Source organism: Trypanosoma brucei, chromosome 8 (genome assembly GCF_000002445.2).
Source record: "Trypanosoma brucei brucei TREU927 chromosome 8, complete sequence".
Classification (NCBI taxonomy): domain Eukaryota; phylum Euglenozoa; class Kinetoplastea; order Trypanosomatida; family Trypanosomatidae; genus Trypanosoma; species Trypanosoma brucei.
In genome coordinates, this window is record NC_007281.1 from 661,190 (window position 1) to 679,674 (window position 18,485).

General features: G+C 49.3%; 10 protein-coding genes across 10 annotated transcripts, besides 4 other annotated features; all 10 read left to right on the top strand.

The window, feature by feature from the left end:
- Nucleotides 1-18,485: part of a sequence feature (sequence corresponds to BAC RPCI93-26N11) that runs on past both edges of the window.
- Tb927.8.2120 (hypothetical protein, conserved) lies at nt 313-1,413 on the top strand (the record flags this gene model as incomplete). The annotated part of the gene is made up of 1 exon (XM_841952.1): nt 313-1,413. The coding sequence occupies one exon, from the start codon at nt 313-315 to the stop codon at nt 1,411-1,413; it is 1,101 nt and encodes a 366-aa protein (XP_847045.1).
- On the top strand, nt 1,886-3,424 carry Tb927.8.2130 (hypothetical protein, conserved; the record flags this gene model as incomplete). The annotated part of the gene is made up of 1 exon (XM_841953.1): nt 1,886-3,424. The coding sequence occupies one exon, from the start codon at nt 1,886-1,888 to the stop codon at nt 3,422-3,424; it is 1,539 nt and encodes a 512-aa protein (XP_847046.1).
- On the top strand, nt 3,925-4,623 carry Tb927.8.2140 (hypothetical protein, conserved; the record flags this gene model as incomplete). The annotated part of the gene is made up of 1 exon (XM_841954.1): nt 3,925-4,623. One exon carries the CDS (start codon nt 3,925-3,927, stop codon nt 4,621-4,623), a length of 699 nt encoding a protein of 232 aa, XP_847047.1.
- Tb927.8.2150 (hypothetical protein, conserved) lies at nt 5,273-5,638 on the top strand (the record flags this gene model as incomplete). Its single annotated transcript, XM_841955.1, has 1 exon — nt 5,273-5,638. The coding sequence occupies one exon, from the start codon at nt 5,273-5,275 to the stop codon at nt 5,636-5,638; it is 366 nt and encodes a 121-aa protein (XP_847048.1).
- Nucleotides 6,652-11,397, top strand: Tb927.8.2160 (multidrug resistance protein A; the record flags this gene model as incomplete). The annotated part of the gene is made up of 1 exon (XM_841956.1): nt 6,652-11,397. One exon carries the CDS (start codon nt 6,652-6,654, stop codon nt 11,395-11,397), a length of 4,746 nt encoding a protein of 1,581 aa, XP_847049.1.
- Nucleotides 11,844-11,868: a microsatellite.
- Tb927.8.2170 (hypothetical protein, conserved) lies at nt 12,416-12,730 on the top strand (the record flags this gene model as incomplete). The annotated part of the gene is made up of 1 exon (XM_841957.1): nt 12,416-12,730. The coding sequence occupies one exon, from the start codon at nt 12,416-12,418 to the stop codon at nt 12,728-12,730; it is 315 nt and encodes a 104-aa protein (XP_847050.1).
- On the top strand, nt 13,184-13,678 carry Tb927.8.2180 (hypothetical protein, conserved; the record flags this gene model as incomplete). Its single annotated transcript, XM_841958.1, has 1 exon — nt 13,184-13,678. One exon carries the CDS (start codon nt 13,184-13,186, stop codon nt 13,676-13,678), a length of 495 nt encoding a protein of 164 aa, XP_847051.1.
- Nucleotides 14,337-14,378: a microsatellite.
- On the top strand, nt 14,477-15,046 carry Tb927.8.2190 (hypothetical protein, conserved; the record flags this gene model as incomplete). The annotated part of the gene is made up of 1 exon (XM_841959.1): nt 14,477-15,046. One exon carries the CDS (start codon nt 14,477-14,479, stop codon nt 15,044-15,046), a length of 570 nt encoding a protein of 189 aa, XP_847052.1.
- On the top strand, nt 15,485-16,054 carry Tb927.8.2200 (terbinafine resistance locus protein (yip1), putative; the record flags this gene model as incomplete). Its single annotated transcript, XM_841960.1, has 1 exon — nt 15,485-16,054. One exon carries the CDS (start codon nt 15,485-15,487, stop codon nt 16,052-16,054), a length of 570 nt encoding a protein of 189 aa, XP_847053.1.
- Nucleotides 16,445-17,554, top strand: Tb927.8.2210 (pteridine reductase, putative; the record flags this gene model as incomplete). The annotated part of the gene is made up of 1 exon (XM_841961.1): nt 16,445-17,554. One exon carries the CDS (start codon nt 16,445-16,447, stop codon nt 17,552-17,554), a length of 1,110 nt encoding a protein of 369 aa, XP_847054.1.
- Nucleotides 17,638-17,666: a microsatellite.

Genomic DNA, 18,485 nt, shown 5'->3' on the forward strand with positions numbered 1-18,485 from the left:
TTTTATCCTTAGCTTTCCTTTTTTATTATTATTCCCGTTAGTTTTTGTTTTATAGCGGGGTGGTAAAAAAAAAATTGTGTGTGTTCACACCTCTTCCCAGATCATTTTATATCATTACTTGCACAGCCGAAGCTAATTTCACAGTTCCGTATTCCATCATTCTTGCTGCCGCCACACCGGAAAAATTGAAGTTGCAAATACACTTATCGTCTTCTTTTTTTTTCAGCAGCTTCCCCTTACGCAACAAATAGAAGCATAGGGCATACATATATCACTGTTTGTATATAGAAGTTGCAGGGTTTATTGCCTTGAATGTGGGAAGAAACGTACGTACGCGCCTGCGCGAACCTCGGCGTGCAGCCGCGAAATGAGGTTCTTGCGGCTGTGGGTGGCACTGCGCAGTTATGTGGAAACACATTTGCGAACTTTGAAAACCGCTTAACCGATGAGGAGCTCGCTGCCCTATGCGAAACCTGCCGTCAGATTTCTCTTGTAGCCGTCGTCCGCCTTCCCTACAATAACATCACTTGTCGGGGCGCGACCGCTTTGGCAAAAGCTATGAAAGAAGGGTTCAGTACACTACAGTACCTTGACTTGTCCTACAACTCTATTAATGAAGAGGGTGCAAACGCTATTGCCGCGGCGGCAACTAATTATGAAATGTTGTCAACACTGTTACTAAATGGCAATCCCATTGGCGGTGGGTCAGGTCCATGTCTAAAGACTCTTCTGGAAAGCGAGAATACCCAACTGGTGACACTTGACCTCGAACAAACTGACCAGGGCTTAAAGTCGCTCGTCCACATTGCGAGAGGTTTGGTCCACAACACGACGCTCACTACGTTGAACCTTGGCCGCCCCCTCATGACGAACCCGATGGATGTGAGCTACGTCGTGGAGCATCTTTCTCTCGCCCTGAAAGAAAACCGAACACTACGGTTTTTGGGGTTGAGCCACTTCAATATGGCAGATTGTGATCTGGCATTATTACTCTCTACGCTGCGCGACTCGGCGGTAACAACACTCTCACTGAAAGGCAACAAATTATCTCAAGCTTCAGGTGAACCTCTCGCCCAACTACTGGCGCACAGGCCTGACTTTCTTTCGCTGGACGTAACGGCGAATCGGCTGCGGGATGTCGGCGCACTCGCAATTGCTGCAGTCATCGCCAATCATCCAGGGTTGCGCGAGCTGCAGATTGGCTTTAACACAATCGGTGGAGTCGGCATTTCCGCACTCGCTCAGTCGCTGGCGGCAAATGCCTCAATCACTACATTAAAGCTGTGGGGTAATGATCTCACCGATGAGTCGGTGAGGGACCTATATGCTATACGAGGCCGATTCGAATCGATGGAAGTTACAGACTTCAGTTTCTATGTTGTGGATGGTTGTCCTATGGTGGCAAGGGAGTAGCGGGGTGATGTAGTAAAGTGTTGAGGAACAAGTAGATTGGGGACCTTACAGGCTTGAGTTTTGTTCTCCAAAGAAAGAAAAGGAGAAAGGAGTTCAGAAAAGCGGGTCTCCTCCTTAGTTATGTTCCACCCGTGTGTACATTGCGCTGCGCCATACCTGAAGAGGCGGTAGCGTCCCCTCTGGTTGCGTTTTCTCTTTACTTTACCTCTAAAGTTGTCTTGGAGACCTTTGTTCTCGTTTTATTCATTACTGATCGTCACTACACTGTCCCATGTGATCCTATTTCTTTTGTGCCTTTCTCCTTCCTCCCCTGTGAATACTGCCCCCTGCCATCAACTCAGGCCCCTGGAGCTGCTGGTGCTTTCAATATAGTACTTTCCGTTACCTGGTCGTATATATATATATATATCGTTAGAGGAGGCCCCCCGTCTTGTAGTCGTTCTCTCGGTCCATCTATACTTGCCGTCAAAACATGTGGACTGTTTTTGCTCCAGATCAAAATCAACTGTATGCGCTGTATATGCATCGCTGCGGTGCGCATGGCGTTGGCAAGCCGAGTAGGGAGATGCTTGCATTACTCACGGAGGATGACAAGGCGTGGCAATCGCGAGTGACGGAAGAGGCCCATCAGCGCGGCGTAAAGGTAGAAGATCTACAGGAAATAGAGGGCGATACGGTGGAGCGCCAAAGAGAGCGTGAGTCGGTTACACCACTGGCATTTCATCGCGTGTTTCGGTTGACCCCTTTCATTGCAAATAACGAGAGGGACGGCTCAGCTGCCCGTATACATGTGGGAGCTCGTGGGTTGTTAGCTATATTAGACGTGGTTCGTGAGTTACCCTTCCTTGAAGTTCTTGACCTTTCGAACCTCACTTCACTGTTCCTCGCGGACACGTACCAGTATGACGGTGTGAAGGGGAACGATGTGATCTCTGCGTTGTGCTCAATAGCCGCGACGCATCCGTCACTTCGAGTGATTGATGTACGGGGCCAACCACTCGGAACGTTGGCTGCCCATCATTTTCTAGAGCTACTGAAAGAAAATACCCGTATTCAAGAGGTACACTATGATACCGATGCAGTTGCCTGCCACCTCGTTGCAGCCATTAACAAACAACAGGAAAAAAACGCTGCCACCCCTCGGCAGCCGCCGAAACTTCCGCAGGAACCTTCGGATATGATACGGCGTATGCCTTTTCTTGATCGTAAGACCGTTAAAGAACAGCAATTGCTGAGGCGCCTTGTGGAGTCGGAGACCGGCATAGGTGATGTGATGTCTGAGGAGGAGGTCAGCACGTTTGTGCTGTATGCTCGCACGATGTCCACAACGGAAGTTATTACGCGCAGTAGGGGACTACTCGGCGACGGCATTCACCTATTTCTGCTTAAATCTGGTGTCATCCGCGCCGCAGCTGAAGCGCGTGGCTTCGAGATGCGTCGTGGTGACTTTTTCGGTGATACACACGGTGACATACTCTTTAGTCAAAATCTTCTTCAAGAGGTTGAGCGTGGCGTGGTGTACGCCATTCCTATTGAACACTGTGGCGCACTGCGTGCTGTTTGGGCACGCCGTGTGGCTGCACACTATAGCACACTAAAATACAACACATTGCTTCAAGCAGTCGATGTGTGGACGAGGCTACGCACCTGCTGTTGTTCTGTGTCCCGCGTGTTCGAAGAAGGGGAGGAAGTTATTGCAAAGGGTGATCCCTTCAAGGGGCTGTTCCTCGTCGTCTCGGGTGTTTTTAGTGTTATTGGCTGTGCAGGTGCTCGAGTAGGTGGGAAGGAATTTACCGTCGGGGATGCCTTCGGTGAGGAGCCGCTATTGACTAGACGTGAATGCAGCTCTGTGACGATTGTTGCTGGCAAAAATGAAAGCAGCGGTGAGAACTGCTGTTTAGTTGTGGAGGGGTGTGCGGCTCGAATACTCTTCAATTACCTTCGGCCGGTGCTGCTGACGCTCGTCTCGGCATATTCCCAACATGAGGAACTGCAACCCGTCCAAAAGTGAGGCAAGCGCACCTCTTGATTGGTGTAGCCGGTGACTGTTGGGGCGGGTGGTGAGATGGAAGGGAGGGACATGTATATTTCTCGGCGTTTTTGTTTTCACTCCATGGATGAATGAAGCGTTTTTGTTGTTTATGCTTCGCTGCCTAAGATGCGTATTACCCCTCCCAGCGCGTGCAGGGGCTCGGGAATGAATTACGCGGCGCACGGTTTCTCCGCTGTCCGCTTTTTAATTATCTCTGGAGCCAGTCGTTCTCGTGGTTGCCTGTTTCTGTCGACCGCATTCCCGCTGACGGCGAAGGGGAATTGGGATATGTGTGGGTGGGTAATCTCGCCACAAGATGCGTATATGTAGCTGTGAAGTCTTTTTTTCAGATTTGGATCGTGAGTAATTTGAGAAAATTCCTGGTATTTAACTTTAACCTCTCCCCGTTTGCGAATCTCACGTTTGCCCCTTATCCCGTTTGTACCCCATTTTTTTTTTTGTTGCTGAGGCCGCACATCATGGCTTGTGGTGCGATTGTGCTCTTACAAGACTCGTGCAGTGCCATTGCCGTACTTGAGGAGGTGCGCAAGCATGTCAGAATGAGGGGTAACGAAGCTGAGGCGATATGCAGCAACATCAACGACTACGTGTACCATTCTCTAGCCGCACAGGCAACATTTGTGTTAGGTGAAACGGAGGTGCCGCGCATGTTGGCGCGCGCAGGCGTTGGCGAGTTGCAAGCATACACAATTAACTGTAGTGGTGGTAAAGCGGAGCTGTGTCTTTTCTGCGTGGGCACTTCTTCCACAGTCTTGCCATGTTTTGTTGCGTTACCCTCGTCGCGTGGTCGCGTATTTTTGGACATGTGTTTGACCTGGGCGTTTCGTGCGCATTATGAGCAGGCGCGCCAATGCGCCTCACGCTTTAAATTAGCGTTGCTCCAGACAATTGGTGGTGGATGGGCATCACTTCGTCGCGTGGATAAAGCGCTGCGGTGCGCTTTGCTTCTTCGTGAAACCGCCGCGGAGCTTAATGACGCTGTGACGGAGCGAAAGTCCCGCGTGTTTGTTGGCTGGGCTCTTTTGTGGAGCGGAGATGTGCGGCAAGCGGTTACCATATTTGAGCAAGAATGCAAGGAGGCGCGATGTGAAGGCGACACCGCGCAGGAACGGAGGTGTGTGGCAGCTTTACATTACGTGCGTCACAACGCGTTCTAAGCACAGGTGAAGGAAGCAGGGGCAGCGTGGAGAGTCCTTCACTCTTCGCCTAACAGCGAATGTTGTTGCGGTGAGAGCACTAATGACGCCTCAGAGGGACATTGGAAGCACAGTTGCTTTCTAGCGAGGTGGTGGTGGTGATGCTGGTAAATGTTAAGAAGCGGAGAGGGAGAGAGTTGCTCGTGCATGTTGCCAGTGGTAATGTTCCACTGTCATCGGTCGTGAAGTCTTGCATTTCTTTGGCCGAACGTGATCTCAGTGGGATAATGGTTGTTATGGAGAGATATGCACTTGGTTGCGGCTGCCGTATTGGTTGTCTTCAGTGTACTCTCGTTGCTGATGTCTGCACGGCGGGTAGCTCAATATGATAACTGATGTGTGAGGAAGAGAGGAGATAAGTTAAGCGCTGAGACCTTTTCTGTTCGAGGTAATTCTCCTCTATTATTTTGTTCGACTCTTTGATTGCAAGTGCTAGCTCAGTAGGACAGCATCTTCCTCAAAGGAATCAAGAGAAACGCGGTGAAGGCGCGCGGGACGGCGTGAAACGACACCTAGTTGCACTTCCTAAAGTGCCGACCTCCGTGTGTGTTTAGTCTCAAATAAACCGAGTAAACGACCGAGAAACGGCAGAGCTGGTATTTGCACGTAAATGACATGTAATGTGACGCCAGAGCAGGAGCTACAAGTGCTGCAGATGATATTGAAACTTTGTGCTGCAGGTGCTGAAGAGTCTGGTGAAAAGTTTCGCCTTAAAGTTCGAAAGGCTCTGCAAGAGTCAGCAAATGACGAGGCAGCCATTGAAGCAGTAGCATCACTGTTACGTCACTACGGAAAGGTGCTGAAGAAGCTCGATGGCTCTTACGAAAAGGAACGTGAGTTGAAGCGGCTCCGATCCGAACGTGGGGCTTTGCGAGCATCTCGGTTTGTGGATGATCAAGCGGAGAGCGGGGACGAGGACGAGGACGAAGATGTAAGTGGGGATGAGGAGGTCGAGGACGTCGAGGTGGAAACATAGAAATGTGAGTGGTAATGAAATGGTGAAATGGGTGTGAAGGGATATTGAAGATAGGACGCAGAGGCGCTTGCAGTGGGCGACCCACAGCTACGTTCCCCCGTGACCAACATTCTTTCACTTTTGCTTTAAAGAAGGAATGCGTTACATATTAGAGGCTCTTATCGATGTACAGAAAAAGGGGTATCACTTGCAACTTATCATTGGCCCGTACGGTGGAAACGAAGCCTACTGTGAAATTGGAGAAACGTTAAGTGCGTGTGCGTACGCCGCACGCCGCACGAGTGGTTGTGTGTCATGCAGAGACTCGAAAAACAACTCGTGTAGGTTCCGGTAGTGGCGGCAATAAGCTACTTCTCCTCTGATAGGCAGTGTTTTCCCGTCGTCGGACCACCTTAATACCCCAGATGTGCATCACCAATTTCTTCTGTTCGCTAAACTGGAGATACCTTACGAAAGGCAAATTCTGTTCACCTGCGCTAAACAGTACTTGTAATGATGCTGACCCCACTTTGAGGCGGTGAGGGGAGTGAGAGCAATACGTCCTGCATTTGTGTGCAGTTTCCCCTCTCGTATATCAGTCTATGGATAGTTGCGGGGTGCACTCTCTTTGGACTCACATGCCGATGCAGCACTCCCCAGCTGTTGTTGTTGTTTCGCATCCCCGTCGCATGGCGCGCCAACGTTTTTGTTTGCTTGTCATCAACGTGGGTCTCTTCCATTTCATTGGCGGAGGAACGATACGATTCTCGTATAAACTAATATGCTCTTCGTTCTTTTATTTCTCGTATTATCATTATTATTATTATTGATTTTTTGGAGACACAACTCGCTGTAGTAAAGAAGTAACTGAGGAAAAGGAAGAAAGAGGAAGCGTATACTTCTTTTGGGGCGTCCTGACTACTTTCCGTTTGCCCATCAACTAGCAAAAAAAAATATTGAAGCATCCATTGATTATCATTGTTTGCTCGTTAGGCAATTGCGTCGGAAGTTTGTGAAGTCGACCGCCTGTGCATATGACCCCCAATAAAACACCTGTGGGTGACATCAAGCTAGACGATAACACTGAGACCAATTATCCGATCAATACGTCTGGCGGGGAGCCAACTGAGAATCACGCAGACACCGACCTCGACACACAATACAAGATACATGAGTATGATACTCGACATGCAGAGTTGAAGCAACGGCTGATGCAAATATGGGGTGATGATGTTGAGTATGTTGCTCGGGGTGAGGAGAATGCGAATTGGCTTCAGAAGATAACGTACACATGGGTAAAGAAGTACATCCGCACGGCCGTCAAAGAAGAGTTAACGTTGGAGGGCCTTCCCACAGCTCAAAGTGATCACAGAGCACATAAATGCGGTCGGCAACTTTCAGCCGTAACGGCCGAAAGCTACTACCGCCGCCATCTGTGGGATCCCATTGTGGGGGCTGGGGTTTCGAGGAGAGGAGATTCTCAGAGCCGTGGGACGCTACGATGGGTTGGTGTACTTCAGTCAGGCCGATACAAAGAGGTAATGGCCGCAGTGACCTGGCAAACACCACCCCTGCAGCGGCTTTCCGAGCACGAGAATGGTGTGTCACCTTTCTTTAGCGGCGCGGTACACGGTGAAGTGCTTTTTCCTCCGGAAGCAAGTAACAACTCCACAATGGAGAAACCGGAGGATTTGCAGCTGCTCGGTTGTGGGTCGGTCTCAGCTAACGTTGTGGATCAACTCGCATTCCCTGGGCGAATATCAGCTGCACGCAACCTTTTCAATGCAAAACGGGGAATCATACTATGGCAGTTTCCTCTCAGAGTCCTTGGTGACCTGCTAACCCTCACTGTTCCGTTGATTTTAAAGGAATACGTCCGATACCTCGATGCCCCTTCACACACGTGGGGGAGAGGCATGCTTCTTGCCTTCGGCCTATTCGTGGCTCACTGTGTGCAATCCGTTGTGTTACACTGGTTCTACCACATGGGCATAAAGGGCGGACTGTGCTGGCGGAGCGCCCTGTCGGCTGTCATACTGGAGAAGTGTTTCGTTATATCTCCCAAGGCGTTAGCTCTTCCAGAGATGAACACAGGGCGTATCCTTAACATGCTGACTACTGATGTGGAGCGTGCCAACGAGTTCGTGCAGTTATGCTTGTACCTATGGAGCTCACCCGTCATATTCATTGCGTCGACATTTCTCTTGTACAGTTTGGTTGGGTGGAGCGCACTGGTTACTGTTGTGGTTCTCCCACTAACATTGACCCTAAATGGATACATCGTACGGCAAGCCATGAAAATACAGCGGAAAATTATGAAAGTTGCCGACTCTCGCGTGAAGGCCACTAACGAATTTATTTCTGGTATTCGCATTGTGAAATTCATGGCATGGGAACCTTCCTTCATCGCGGCCATTGAGAAGCAAAGGGACACGGAGCTGAGGTACCTCAGGCGGCTGCAGCGGTGCCACACACTTACGTCCTTCCTTAACAATGCGATGCCACCGCTTACGATCGCCATCGTGTTTGTTACGTACCATCTTCTCGGTAACAAGCTCACACCTGAAGTCGTTTTCCCAACACTGATGCTTCTTTCAGTGATACGCATGCCATTCCTGTTGCTCCCCATGACGTTGAGGACCGTCACGCAGTTTGTCATTTCAATGAAACGTGTTTCTGTCTTCCTCGAGTGCGAGAACACCGTGAAGGGTGTGGGTGACGTTACTGAACTTCTTGCCACACAGAAGAACGCCCCTCCGTGCTGGTGCGAAGCCGCTGCCGTGTTTGACAACGCGGAGGTAACAGCGCTCTTTCCAGTAAAACTACCGCGTATTCCCACCGTCGTTACCTCACTTTGTGGTCGTATAATGGCGCGGCTATGCTGCTGTGGAGCATGCCAACCTAAACGGCATTCACTTTCACCTCTGGAGGTGATTGACAGCGAGGATGAGGGAGAAGGCTCCGCACAAGCAGGGAACGAAAAGCCTCCGGGGCGACCCGGAGGTAACCAGAAACAACCGTCGCCTGAAGAAACTCCACGAGGCGTCAATAAAAAGGTTGGAGAAGCGCGCTACCAGCTAAGGCCGAAAAAACTCCTTAGAGACATTAGCATTGAGGTGCCAAAGGGAAAACTTACTGTTGTGCTTGGTGCCACGGGAAGTGGTAAGTCAACACTACTAGAGACGCTGTTGGGTAACTTTGAGGTGACGCATGGCAGTGTGTTAGCAGCGAAGAGCTTTGCATACGTTCCACAACAACCGTGGATCATGAATGCAACGCTACGCGACAACATCCTTTTTTTTACTCCGGAAAACGAAGAACGACTGCATAAAGCCGTGCGTGTGTGCCAACTGGAGGCAGATTTGCAGCAGCTCCCTGCCGGGATGGAAACAGAAATTGGAGAAAAAGGAATCAACCTGAGCGGCGGTCAAAAGGCGCGGGTAAGTCTTGCTCGCGCAGTATACGCTGACCGCGACTTTTATATACTGGATGATCCTCTTTCCGCACTCGATGCGCATGTGGGCGAACTAATCGTACGGGATTTGATTCTGGGCCATTTGGCATGTAAGACTCGGGTGCTGGCGACACATCAGTTGCATGTCTTACCACACGCTGATTTTGTGGTTGCCATGGAGGATGGCACCGTGAAATTCGCTGGGGAGAGCAAGGACTTTATGCGATCACCTTTATGCAAAAAGCTTGCTGCTGAGGGCTGTGAGAGAAAACACGAGGGATCAAGTGACAGGGAGGTAGACGAAAGTGATATACTGGATGGCAAGCCGGTACACTCGAATGGCAACGAGCCCACGCAAGATGGTGGAAATGAGGGTGGTGAAAAGAAGAATACGGAGGCTGTGGATGGACGGCTCACCCTGATGGAAGAGAAAGCTGTTGGGTCTGTGCCGTGGAAAACATACAAGAGGTATGTTGGTGCATGTGGCGGCGGATGCAAAGCTTTGTTGGTTATTTTTACCTACTTCTTCACAGAGTTACTTACCGTAGCAGCTAATCTGTGGTTGTCTATGTGGTCTACTAATAAGTTCAAACTTGATGAAACAACGAATTTGTACGTGTACTTGGGCATTGTTATCGCTGGGACTATTTCCGTACCACTGCGCTACACAACGACGTTTGGTTCGATGCGCCACGGATCACGTACCCTCCACAGGTTTCTTCTACGATCTATTTCCACTGGAAAAATGTCATTCTTCGATACGACACCTCTGGGCCGCATTGTAAACCGATTCAGCCGTGATATTGACCGGCTTGACAACTCACTTCCAATGACGTTCATATTTTTGATGCAGGTGACATTTTCGATTATATCGGCGATAGCGGTGTATATCGGATCACAACCCTACGTCCTTGTTGCCCTAATCCCAGTCTGCTACGTATACTATAGGCTAACTTTGTTCTACAGTGCTTCCAACAGGGAAATCCGGCGTGTTGGAAGCACCGCAAAGGCGCCCTTAATGTCATTAGTGGGTGAAGCGCTTGTCGGCTCTAGCACGATATCGGCATATGGTTGTCAGACTGCGATTATGAAGAAAGCACTAGCGTACATCGACCTTGTCTACGCCTCCTCACTTCTAGAGAATGCAGCAAATCGGTGGATTGGCTTGCGTGTGGAGTTTCTGAATACTGTGGTTATTCTGGTCATCGCTCTTACTGGTGTCATTGGAGCGATGTTGGGTGTTGATTCACACGACATTGCCCTCGTGTCTCTCAGTCTTACAATGGCGCTGATGACAACAGCTGCTCTGAACTGGCTCGTGCGTATGTGCGGTTCGATGGAGGCTGATATGAATAGCGTTGAGCGTATCCTATACTATACAGACAACATTGAAAACGAGGACATGCCTGAACTAGACGAGCTCGTTCGGGCGGCGAAGAAAGCGGAGGAAACGACACCGAGACCAAAAGCGTCAAGTGCCACGACGACTGCGGTACATGTGCCAGTAAATGGTCCAGTCGAAAGAAACGTAGTACCAGGCTGGGTGGAGTTTCGTGATGTGGACCTGCGCTACCGTGACGGGTTGCCGCTTGTGTTGAACAAAGTCTCTTTTCGTGTGAACCCTGGGCAGAAGGTGGGCATCGTTGGCCGCACTGGGAGTGGCAAGTCGACCCTGCTGCTCACTTTTATGAGGATGATTGATACGTGTGGTGGTGAGATTATTGTTTCTGGCCGCCCAATAGCATCGTATGGACTGCGCGAGTTGCGTCAGCTGTTCTCAATGATCCCACAAGATCCGGTGCTGTTCGATGGGACGGTGGCATCCAACCTCGATCCCTTCAGCCAGGCTACACCAGAAGAGGTGTGGCGCGCACTGGAGTTGGTGGGAATGCGTGGACACGTGGCTGCGGAGAGTGGTGGTATTGAAGCTCGTGTGCAGGAGGGAGGTTTGAACTACAGCGTTGGCCAACGTCAGCTTCTTTGCCTTGCCCGTGCCCTACTGAAGCGTGACAGTGCCTTCATTCTCATGGACGAGGCAACCGCTAATATTGATCACGCACTTGACAAGCAGATCCAGAACACCGTGAGGACTGCCTTCGCTAACCATACTGTTATAACAATTGCCCACAGACTTCACACTGTGGCGCAGTATGATAAGATCATTGTCATGGATAATGGCGTGGTTGCCGAGTGTGGTGCCCCCCGTGACCTTGCCTTGAGCACCTCTTCGAAGTTCAGGGAGCTGCTCAACTCTCTAGGGACTAATGAAGTGAAAAATTTCATGGCAGTTGTGGAAGGGGCCGCTGCTTCACGTAGCAGCGGGTAGCACATGATTAACTTCTCCTTTCTTATACTCCTTTTGGACGTAAAGGTGGGGCATGTGCATCTAATTTCCACCCGAATGTTCTCTCTACACCTGTCTGTGTATGCGTGTGCTTTGAACTCCTGATTCAAATGAGTGTGGAACCAAGGAGTCCCATCCAACTCTTTGCTGGTCAGTGTGTCCGGCGTTTCGTCCTCCACAGATATTTCTTACTCCTTCTTGCTCATTGCTTATATTTAGGTTCATATTTCCTGTGTTGGGTGGCATTACGTGTTTGCCTGTACTGTACCAGGGTGTGCAGAGACGAATGGGGCTTCTGTTGATAGCGCTCTCGGTGCGGAGATGAGTCCGCACCTGTTATATTTCCTCTTATATTATGTGTAGCACGTAGAACAGACGAATGATTCAACGTATTGTTATAATGGTTTCCATGACTTGTTGTATTCCTGATTATTATTATTATTATTATTTTTAGATTAACCTTGACGTGTGCATGCGCCTCTGTCGTTCTCCCGGGCCTGCAGTGCATTAGCTTCTGCACCCTCCGTTTTTTTCTTTTTAGCGCACAGATCTTCCAATGTCACGCCGTTTCCGCCTATTTTTTTTTTTTAACTGCCGCCGCCACTACTGTTATATATATATATATATTTCTCGTGGCCGCAGGTCATGTGTGTGAACGTAACGATGTTAAAATTTTTTTCTGCTACAGGAAACTTAGCGAGACATTTAAAAATATATATGTATATATTTTGACACACACGGCAAGAAAGTCGGTTGTCGCGTAAAGCGTTGGTCACCACTAGCGGACGGATGAAAAGGACGGAAGCAGGCTTTACAAACTGCCGCTCCAGCTGACTTTTATGTTTTTCATTTCCCCTTTCCTTCCCCCTTGTCCCTTCTTCAGCTTTCTATTGTTTCAATGAACTCTTTTTTTTTTCTTTTTTTTTCAGTTTTCCTCCCCTGACTCTCCTTCTCTTCTTCCCATTCGCAACATATCAGTGTGGTTTTAACAACCGCGAAGATGAGGCGATGTGCTTGTAAGATGACGGCGTCATGGTTACTTATCTACAGGCACGGTGCACGGCGTCCATTCGGCAATGCCCCCAACCGCGTTCGTCCCGTTGAAACCCCGTGTGATTTCTCCAGTTGGCAAAGTAGTCGCGAGGTGAGTGGTTTTTTGGTCATCGTGGCGGTTTTTGCAGTACCTGTGTGGTTCATTGTTCTTTCTGGAACACAGGAGGAACGTAAAAGAGAAGTTGTGCTTGAGTGGGCGCGGAAGCAGGCGGAGCGACATGGACACGAGAGCAATAATAGTGGTGCTGAAGAAAAGGTGTGAGGAGGAGCAACTGCTAGCTTGTATTCTTATGCGTGTTGTTGTGACTTCGCGCGAATGGAAACACTCTGGCTGTTTTCCTTTTCTGATGTTGGAGTGGCTCGTATTCGCAGTGTTGTGGGAGCCATAACGACCCCCCCCCCCCCATGCCTCGGGGAGTTGCCTCTCCCCTCATATTCCTTCGTTGTCCCTCTGCACTGTTTTTACGCATCGTGGTTTTTGGCTGTTGTCAATTATAACTGATCCTAATTTCTTCCCGCTTCTCACTCCTTTACCGTTTTCAATCCACTCTTTGCATACAGTTGGAGACAGGGCGGTGGCGTTTAACCTTGCACTTCACCTTCTTATTTAGGTGGGTTCTTCCAGCCGTCACCACCCGTGGGCTGAAGGCCACAGAGGCTGCATCTCGACGCAGGAAGAAACGCAACGATTAACGCTAGTTGGAAGCACCGAGTGATGCGACGCCGTGGGTCCACACTTTTCTGTGAGGGTGCAGTTTTAACGTGGAGGCGCTCTTTTGCTCGGGGCCGGCCGTACACACCACTCGGTACTGTACAGGACTTCACATCTTCTCCACACCACGCACAACTCGCGGAGAAGCAGCGCGAGTTGGACCGGATGTGTGGCCGGCCGCCCTCACATCTTTACGAAGGGCCCACCATCACAACCCCTCACGGGGCCCGGCCACTCTTCGAGCGAGACATGCGCGACGACCCGCGAAATGACGAGCTGCCGGAGCATTACGTGGCGGCGCAGCAGCGGATGGCGGTGTTACAAAGTGACAGCTATGGAGAATCAATACGTGGAGTGGTGGCACCGCCGCCTCCTCTGGGGGAGTTTGATGCGGTAAGGGCATATCAAACGCCGCGGGTGGAACTTGGGACGGTTTGGTGGACTGCCATGGCGACGATTGTATTGATATTTTTGCTGATGGTGAGATATGGACATTAAGCGGGGGTGTCTGCGGAATAAAGCGCATGAAGGTGTTTGGCTGCCCTACTATGTACACACATTTGTGGATATGTGCTGTACCGTATTATCTTTCTTTGCGTTATGCTGTAACTTGCTACTGTTAAACGGGGCCCCACTGTTGCTATTGTGCAAGCGCCTGCTAACGCGTTTCGCCTTTTGACCATCGGTTGTCTTAATCTGCATTCTGCGGTTTGTTTCTCCCCCTGTGAGGTGTAGCAAACATTGACGCCGCAACTGTGGTCTTTGGCGTGTTACGCAAAGAAAAATGACTCGAATACCTGGGGTCATCACATCATTGTCGCAAGGCAAATGTTTATCGTTCGCATCTGCCGTTCATTACTCTACCACAACTACTCCCGTGCTCCAGAGTAAATTGACTCTAAGCCAGAAGCGGCTCCGCCCGAAACGGAAGCCAAAACTTGGGCCCTCCGTGCCACTCTGCATTCTGATCCTACTAGGCGCATCATACATGACGTACACCACGCGAAAGTCGTCCAACGACGACAGGATGTTTCGGTGAGACGCAACAGTGAGTGGATAGTCCGTTTCGTTAATTCGGTTGACACGGGTGGTTTAAAGGAATGGAGGGTAAAAGCTGTAGGATGGTCGTAAGCAGGCTGTAGCATGATGAGGGCTCATATATATATATATATATATGTTGTATGCATATTGTATATATTCGTCGAATATTGGTGCCCCATTGCCCCATCCGCCTTTTTTCTCTCCTCTTGCATTTTGTGTTTGGGTGAGATATTGCCCTGGTTTTAGTAGTAACCGATGAGGCAATGCAGCAGAACAATAAACGGATTGGGGGTATCTTGTTTCAGCCCGTGTATGTGGAAGGAATGCACTTCACGTAGAGGCAAACACACGATTGCAAAAGGAAAGCAGGTGATTACAGAAGAAAGGGAAGTGAGGAGAGAACCAACAGCTTCCAAGGCTAATTTGCCTCTCCGGGAAGCGTCTTACATAACTCGCAGCGTGAAGCGGTTTCTCACCACATCGTCCAGAGACCGGTGGAACCGACGAGATGTGATTTGTCCAAGACAATACGCACGGGAGTATCGAAATCGTTTCCAGAAGGTAAATGATGCCTTTCACAGTGCCGGAAAGAAGGGAAGAATGTACTCATTTGAAGCTATAACGCTTCAGTTCAGTGGTGTGGAGTGGTCCTACTTAATTCTCCCTGCAACCTTGGCACTGTTTGTCATTGTTTTTATCGGTATTGTTGAGAGAAGGCGGCGGGGAGGGGAACTGTTGGTGCTTCAGCAGCAGGTGGAAGCATGGGCTGCAGAGAGAAGCAGAAGCGACCCGTACCTAGAAACAGTTGGGAGTACAAGAGGATGATACTCTCGTCTGCTTGTTTACTCACTCACTCACATCTTTAAAAACACTTTCCTTTTTTGTCTCTTCTTGGACTTTCAACCTTACCCATAACTTTCTGTTCGTAATATTTATCCTTTTTTTTTGCTCCCACGGTTTCAACAGTCATAAGCGGTGCGGAAGGGAGAAGTTTAAGAAGAATTAGATAGCAAAAAGGAAGGAGTGAAAGTTTGCATTAGCAAACAGGCAAACAAAATAGACGATTAGGTCCAATTTTTACGCGTAAAGCAGTACGGGAAAGAGGAAATTTGAAAAGGGAATAAGAGTTATCGACGGTAGTGGCAAAAGCACAGGCGGCGCGACGACACACGCTTACATATACATATTTATTTATTTATTTGCAAACGGTGAAAAATCTAAAAGAGGGCAGGAGAGAAGAATAAAAAGAAGAGGAAGGGGATTATGTCACAGCAGGTTGGAGAGGTTCCTTCACCGTATGCCCACTCCACGCTGGACGAACCCGTCCTTGAGACCATCAAGCGGGACTTCTTTGCTATTGGACGAAAGCTGCTTGCCGTTCTCATCCCTCCGTTGGGATCGAAGAGTGACTTGCGGGACTGGGAGCTCTGGGGACCCTTGTTGTTCTCCTTAACACTTGCCATTATATTGGCTTTATCCGCTGGGGAGCATCAGGGGGGGCTCATATTCTCTGCTGTGTTTGTGCTCGTTTGGGTGGGTGCCGCGCTCGTAACACTCAACGCGAAATTTCTAGGCAGTCCCATCTCCTTTTTCCAAACGGTATGTGTGATGGGTTACTGCATGGCACCACTTTGTGTTGGTGCTATCATTGGTGTGTTGATTCCAAGCTTTTGGGTTTCATTGGTTGTTTCGTCCTTTGTGTGGGTTTGGTGCTGCTGGGCCGCGCTGTGCTCCTTCCGCGGTTGTGTCTCGCCTGATCGCGAAATGCTAGTTGTATACCCTGTTGGTCTCTTTTATCTTTTCATGACCTGGATGGTGATGGTTGGATCTTAGCTGGTGATTGTGTGCGTGTGTCTGTGTCTCTGTGTAACGAAGGTGATTGAATCACGTAGGGGATCGAGACGAAAGAAGAAAACAAAGGGGATAGAAGCTGGGGAGAATGTGTAAGGATGGAGGGGGAGAGGGGGGAAATGGTACCAAAATAAAATGTTGCTATACGGAATGTGAGAAAAGGGATGTTCTCTTTTCCTTTGTCCTCTTTACTTCGCTATTGCTTGCGAACACCTCTACTTCGCTAAATGCCCTCATCTGGTCATTCATTTCGTTGACTTAACCTCAGTAACCATATATCATTTTTGTATTCGTGTGCTACCTCTCACCAAAGAGTTGTTGTTGGTGCGGTTTCTACTTTGCTTCCTTTTTGTGCTTTCGGTTTTTTTGAACATGTATTGCACTGAATATAAATTCCCTTGTTTCCGACACACACACACAATTAAACTCGTGCTGCTACACCTACGCGAGTGCAACGGTGTGCATCCACCCCAGTTTTACAGAAGAATGTATGAGTGGGTTGGTTCTGTTGTTATATTCTCACCTACTATTATTTTCGCTCCTATACACGACCCCTATTTGGAAGGTGGAGAGAAGTGGCGCATAAATAATATCGTTCAAGGAGCCAGTATCTCTGTGGCTGTAAAAAAGAAGAGAAAAAGTCCAACATACCCCTTATTCCGAGTCAAAGGCGTAATGGAAGCTCCCGCTGCAGTTGTCACCGGGGCAGCGAAGCGCATCGGGCGGGCGATTGCCGTGAAGCTCCACCAAACAGGCTACCGTGTTGTGATTCACTACCACAATTCTGCTGAAGCTGCGGTGAGCCTCGCAGACGAGCTGAACAAGGAGCGCAGCAACACAGCTGTGGTGTGTCAGGCTGACCTCACAAACAGTAATGTGTTGCCTGCGAGCTGCGAGGAAATTATAAACAGCTGTTTCCGTGCCTTCGGCCGCTGCGACGTGCTGGTCAACAATGCCTCAGCATTCTATCCGACACCACTCGTTCAAGGGGACCATGAGGATAATTCAAATGGAAAAACAGTCGAAACGCAGGTGGCAGAGCTGATTGGCACAAACGCCATCGCACCGTTCCTACTAACAATGTCGTTCGCCCAAAGGCAAAAGGGTACAAACCCGAACTGTACGTCGTCGAATCTTTCCATTGTGAATCTCTGCGATGCCATGGTGGATCAGCCATGCATGGCCTTCTCCCTGTACAACATGGGTAAACACGCATTGGTTGGTCTGACGCAGTCGGCAGCGCTGGAGTTGGCCCCTTACGGCATTCGTGTTAACGGTGTGGCACCCGGCGTGTCCCTCCTTCCAGTTGCTATGGGAGAGGAGGAAAAGGATAAATGGCGGCGAAAGGTTCCTTTGGGACGACGTGAGGCATCAGCAGAACAAATCGCAGATGCTGTCATATTTTTGGTATCTGGAAGCGCGCAGTACATCACCGGTTCCATCATCAAAGTGGACGGTGGGTTAAGCCTTGTGCATGCCTAACAAAAAAGAATTTAAATGTCGTAAGGGAGAGTCATGTGTAAACGTTTATAGCTGACTCTTACATGCATATATATATATATATATGTGTGTGTGTGTGTGTGTGTGTGTGTGTATTCCCTCGTTCGCAGACGTGGAAGGCCCCGCAACCTACGTTGGAATACTTGGTGCGTTTGTACGATGGGTGGCAACACAGTGTGCCATAATAATTATTATACTAACCATTATCATTGTTGTGCTGTTTCTTTTGTCGGCTATACTCTTATCTCTTAGCGTAATGCCCATTGGGGTGGTTTGTGTTGGATGGGCAACCAGTGGCTGCGGGTAACTGTTTTGTTACATGTTCTGCTGCCACAGTCGGAACACCTTTTTTAAAATTTTCCTCACAGGCACAGTTACACAACGCAAAGTGGGGAGCGTGGTACATCCGAGGAAAATCATGATTGTGTATCTGCGGGTGCATGACATTGCATTTACCAGTGCTGTAGTGCAGATCGTAGTGCTCATTCTTCGCACTTGAGGCTGTGTGCTTTGTTTGAGCTACTCGCAGCGCGAACCGAAAGGAAAACAATGGTGTCTGCCCTTGCGTTCAGCAGAATGATATAAATAGCCCATAATGTGGTTTCTTTTTATTTTGATTTCTTCAACCTTATGTTCGTGTTAATACCTGTTTCTTCTTTGTACCCAACGAGTTTACCAGGAACCGTGGTGGTGAAATCAGGAGGTGGGCGTTGGAGGGTTCCGCTTATTTTCCTGCTCATTCCCCTTGCAGTGGCCCTGTGCTCTGTTTATTAACCCGTATTGTCGCGACACCAGTTTGGAGGGTGTCTCGGTCCCGAGGAGCGCTCACGCATGCTTTCCACGGTGCGCGATCGTTGTTTTGATTTTATTTTTTCCCCCTTTTTTCTGTTCTCTTTCGCTACTCTTCGTACCC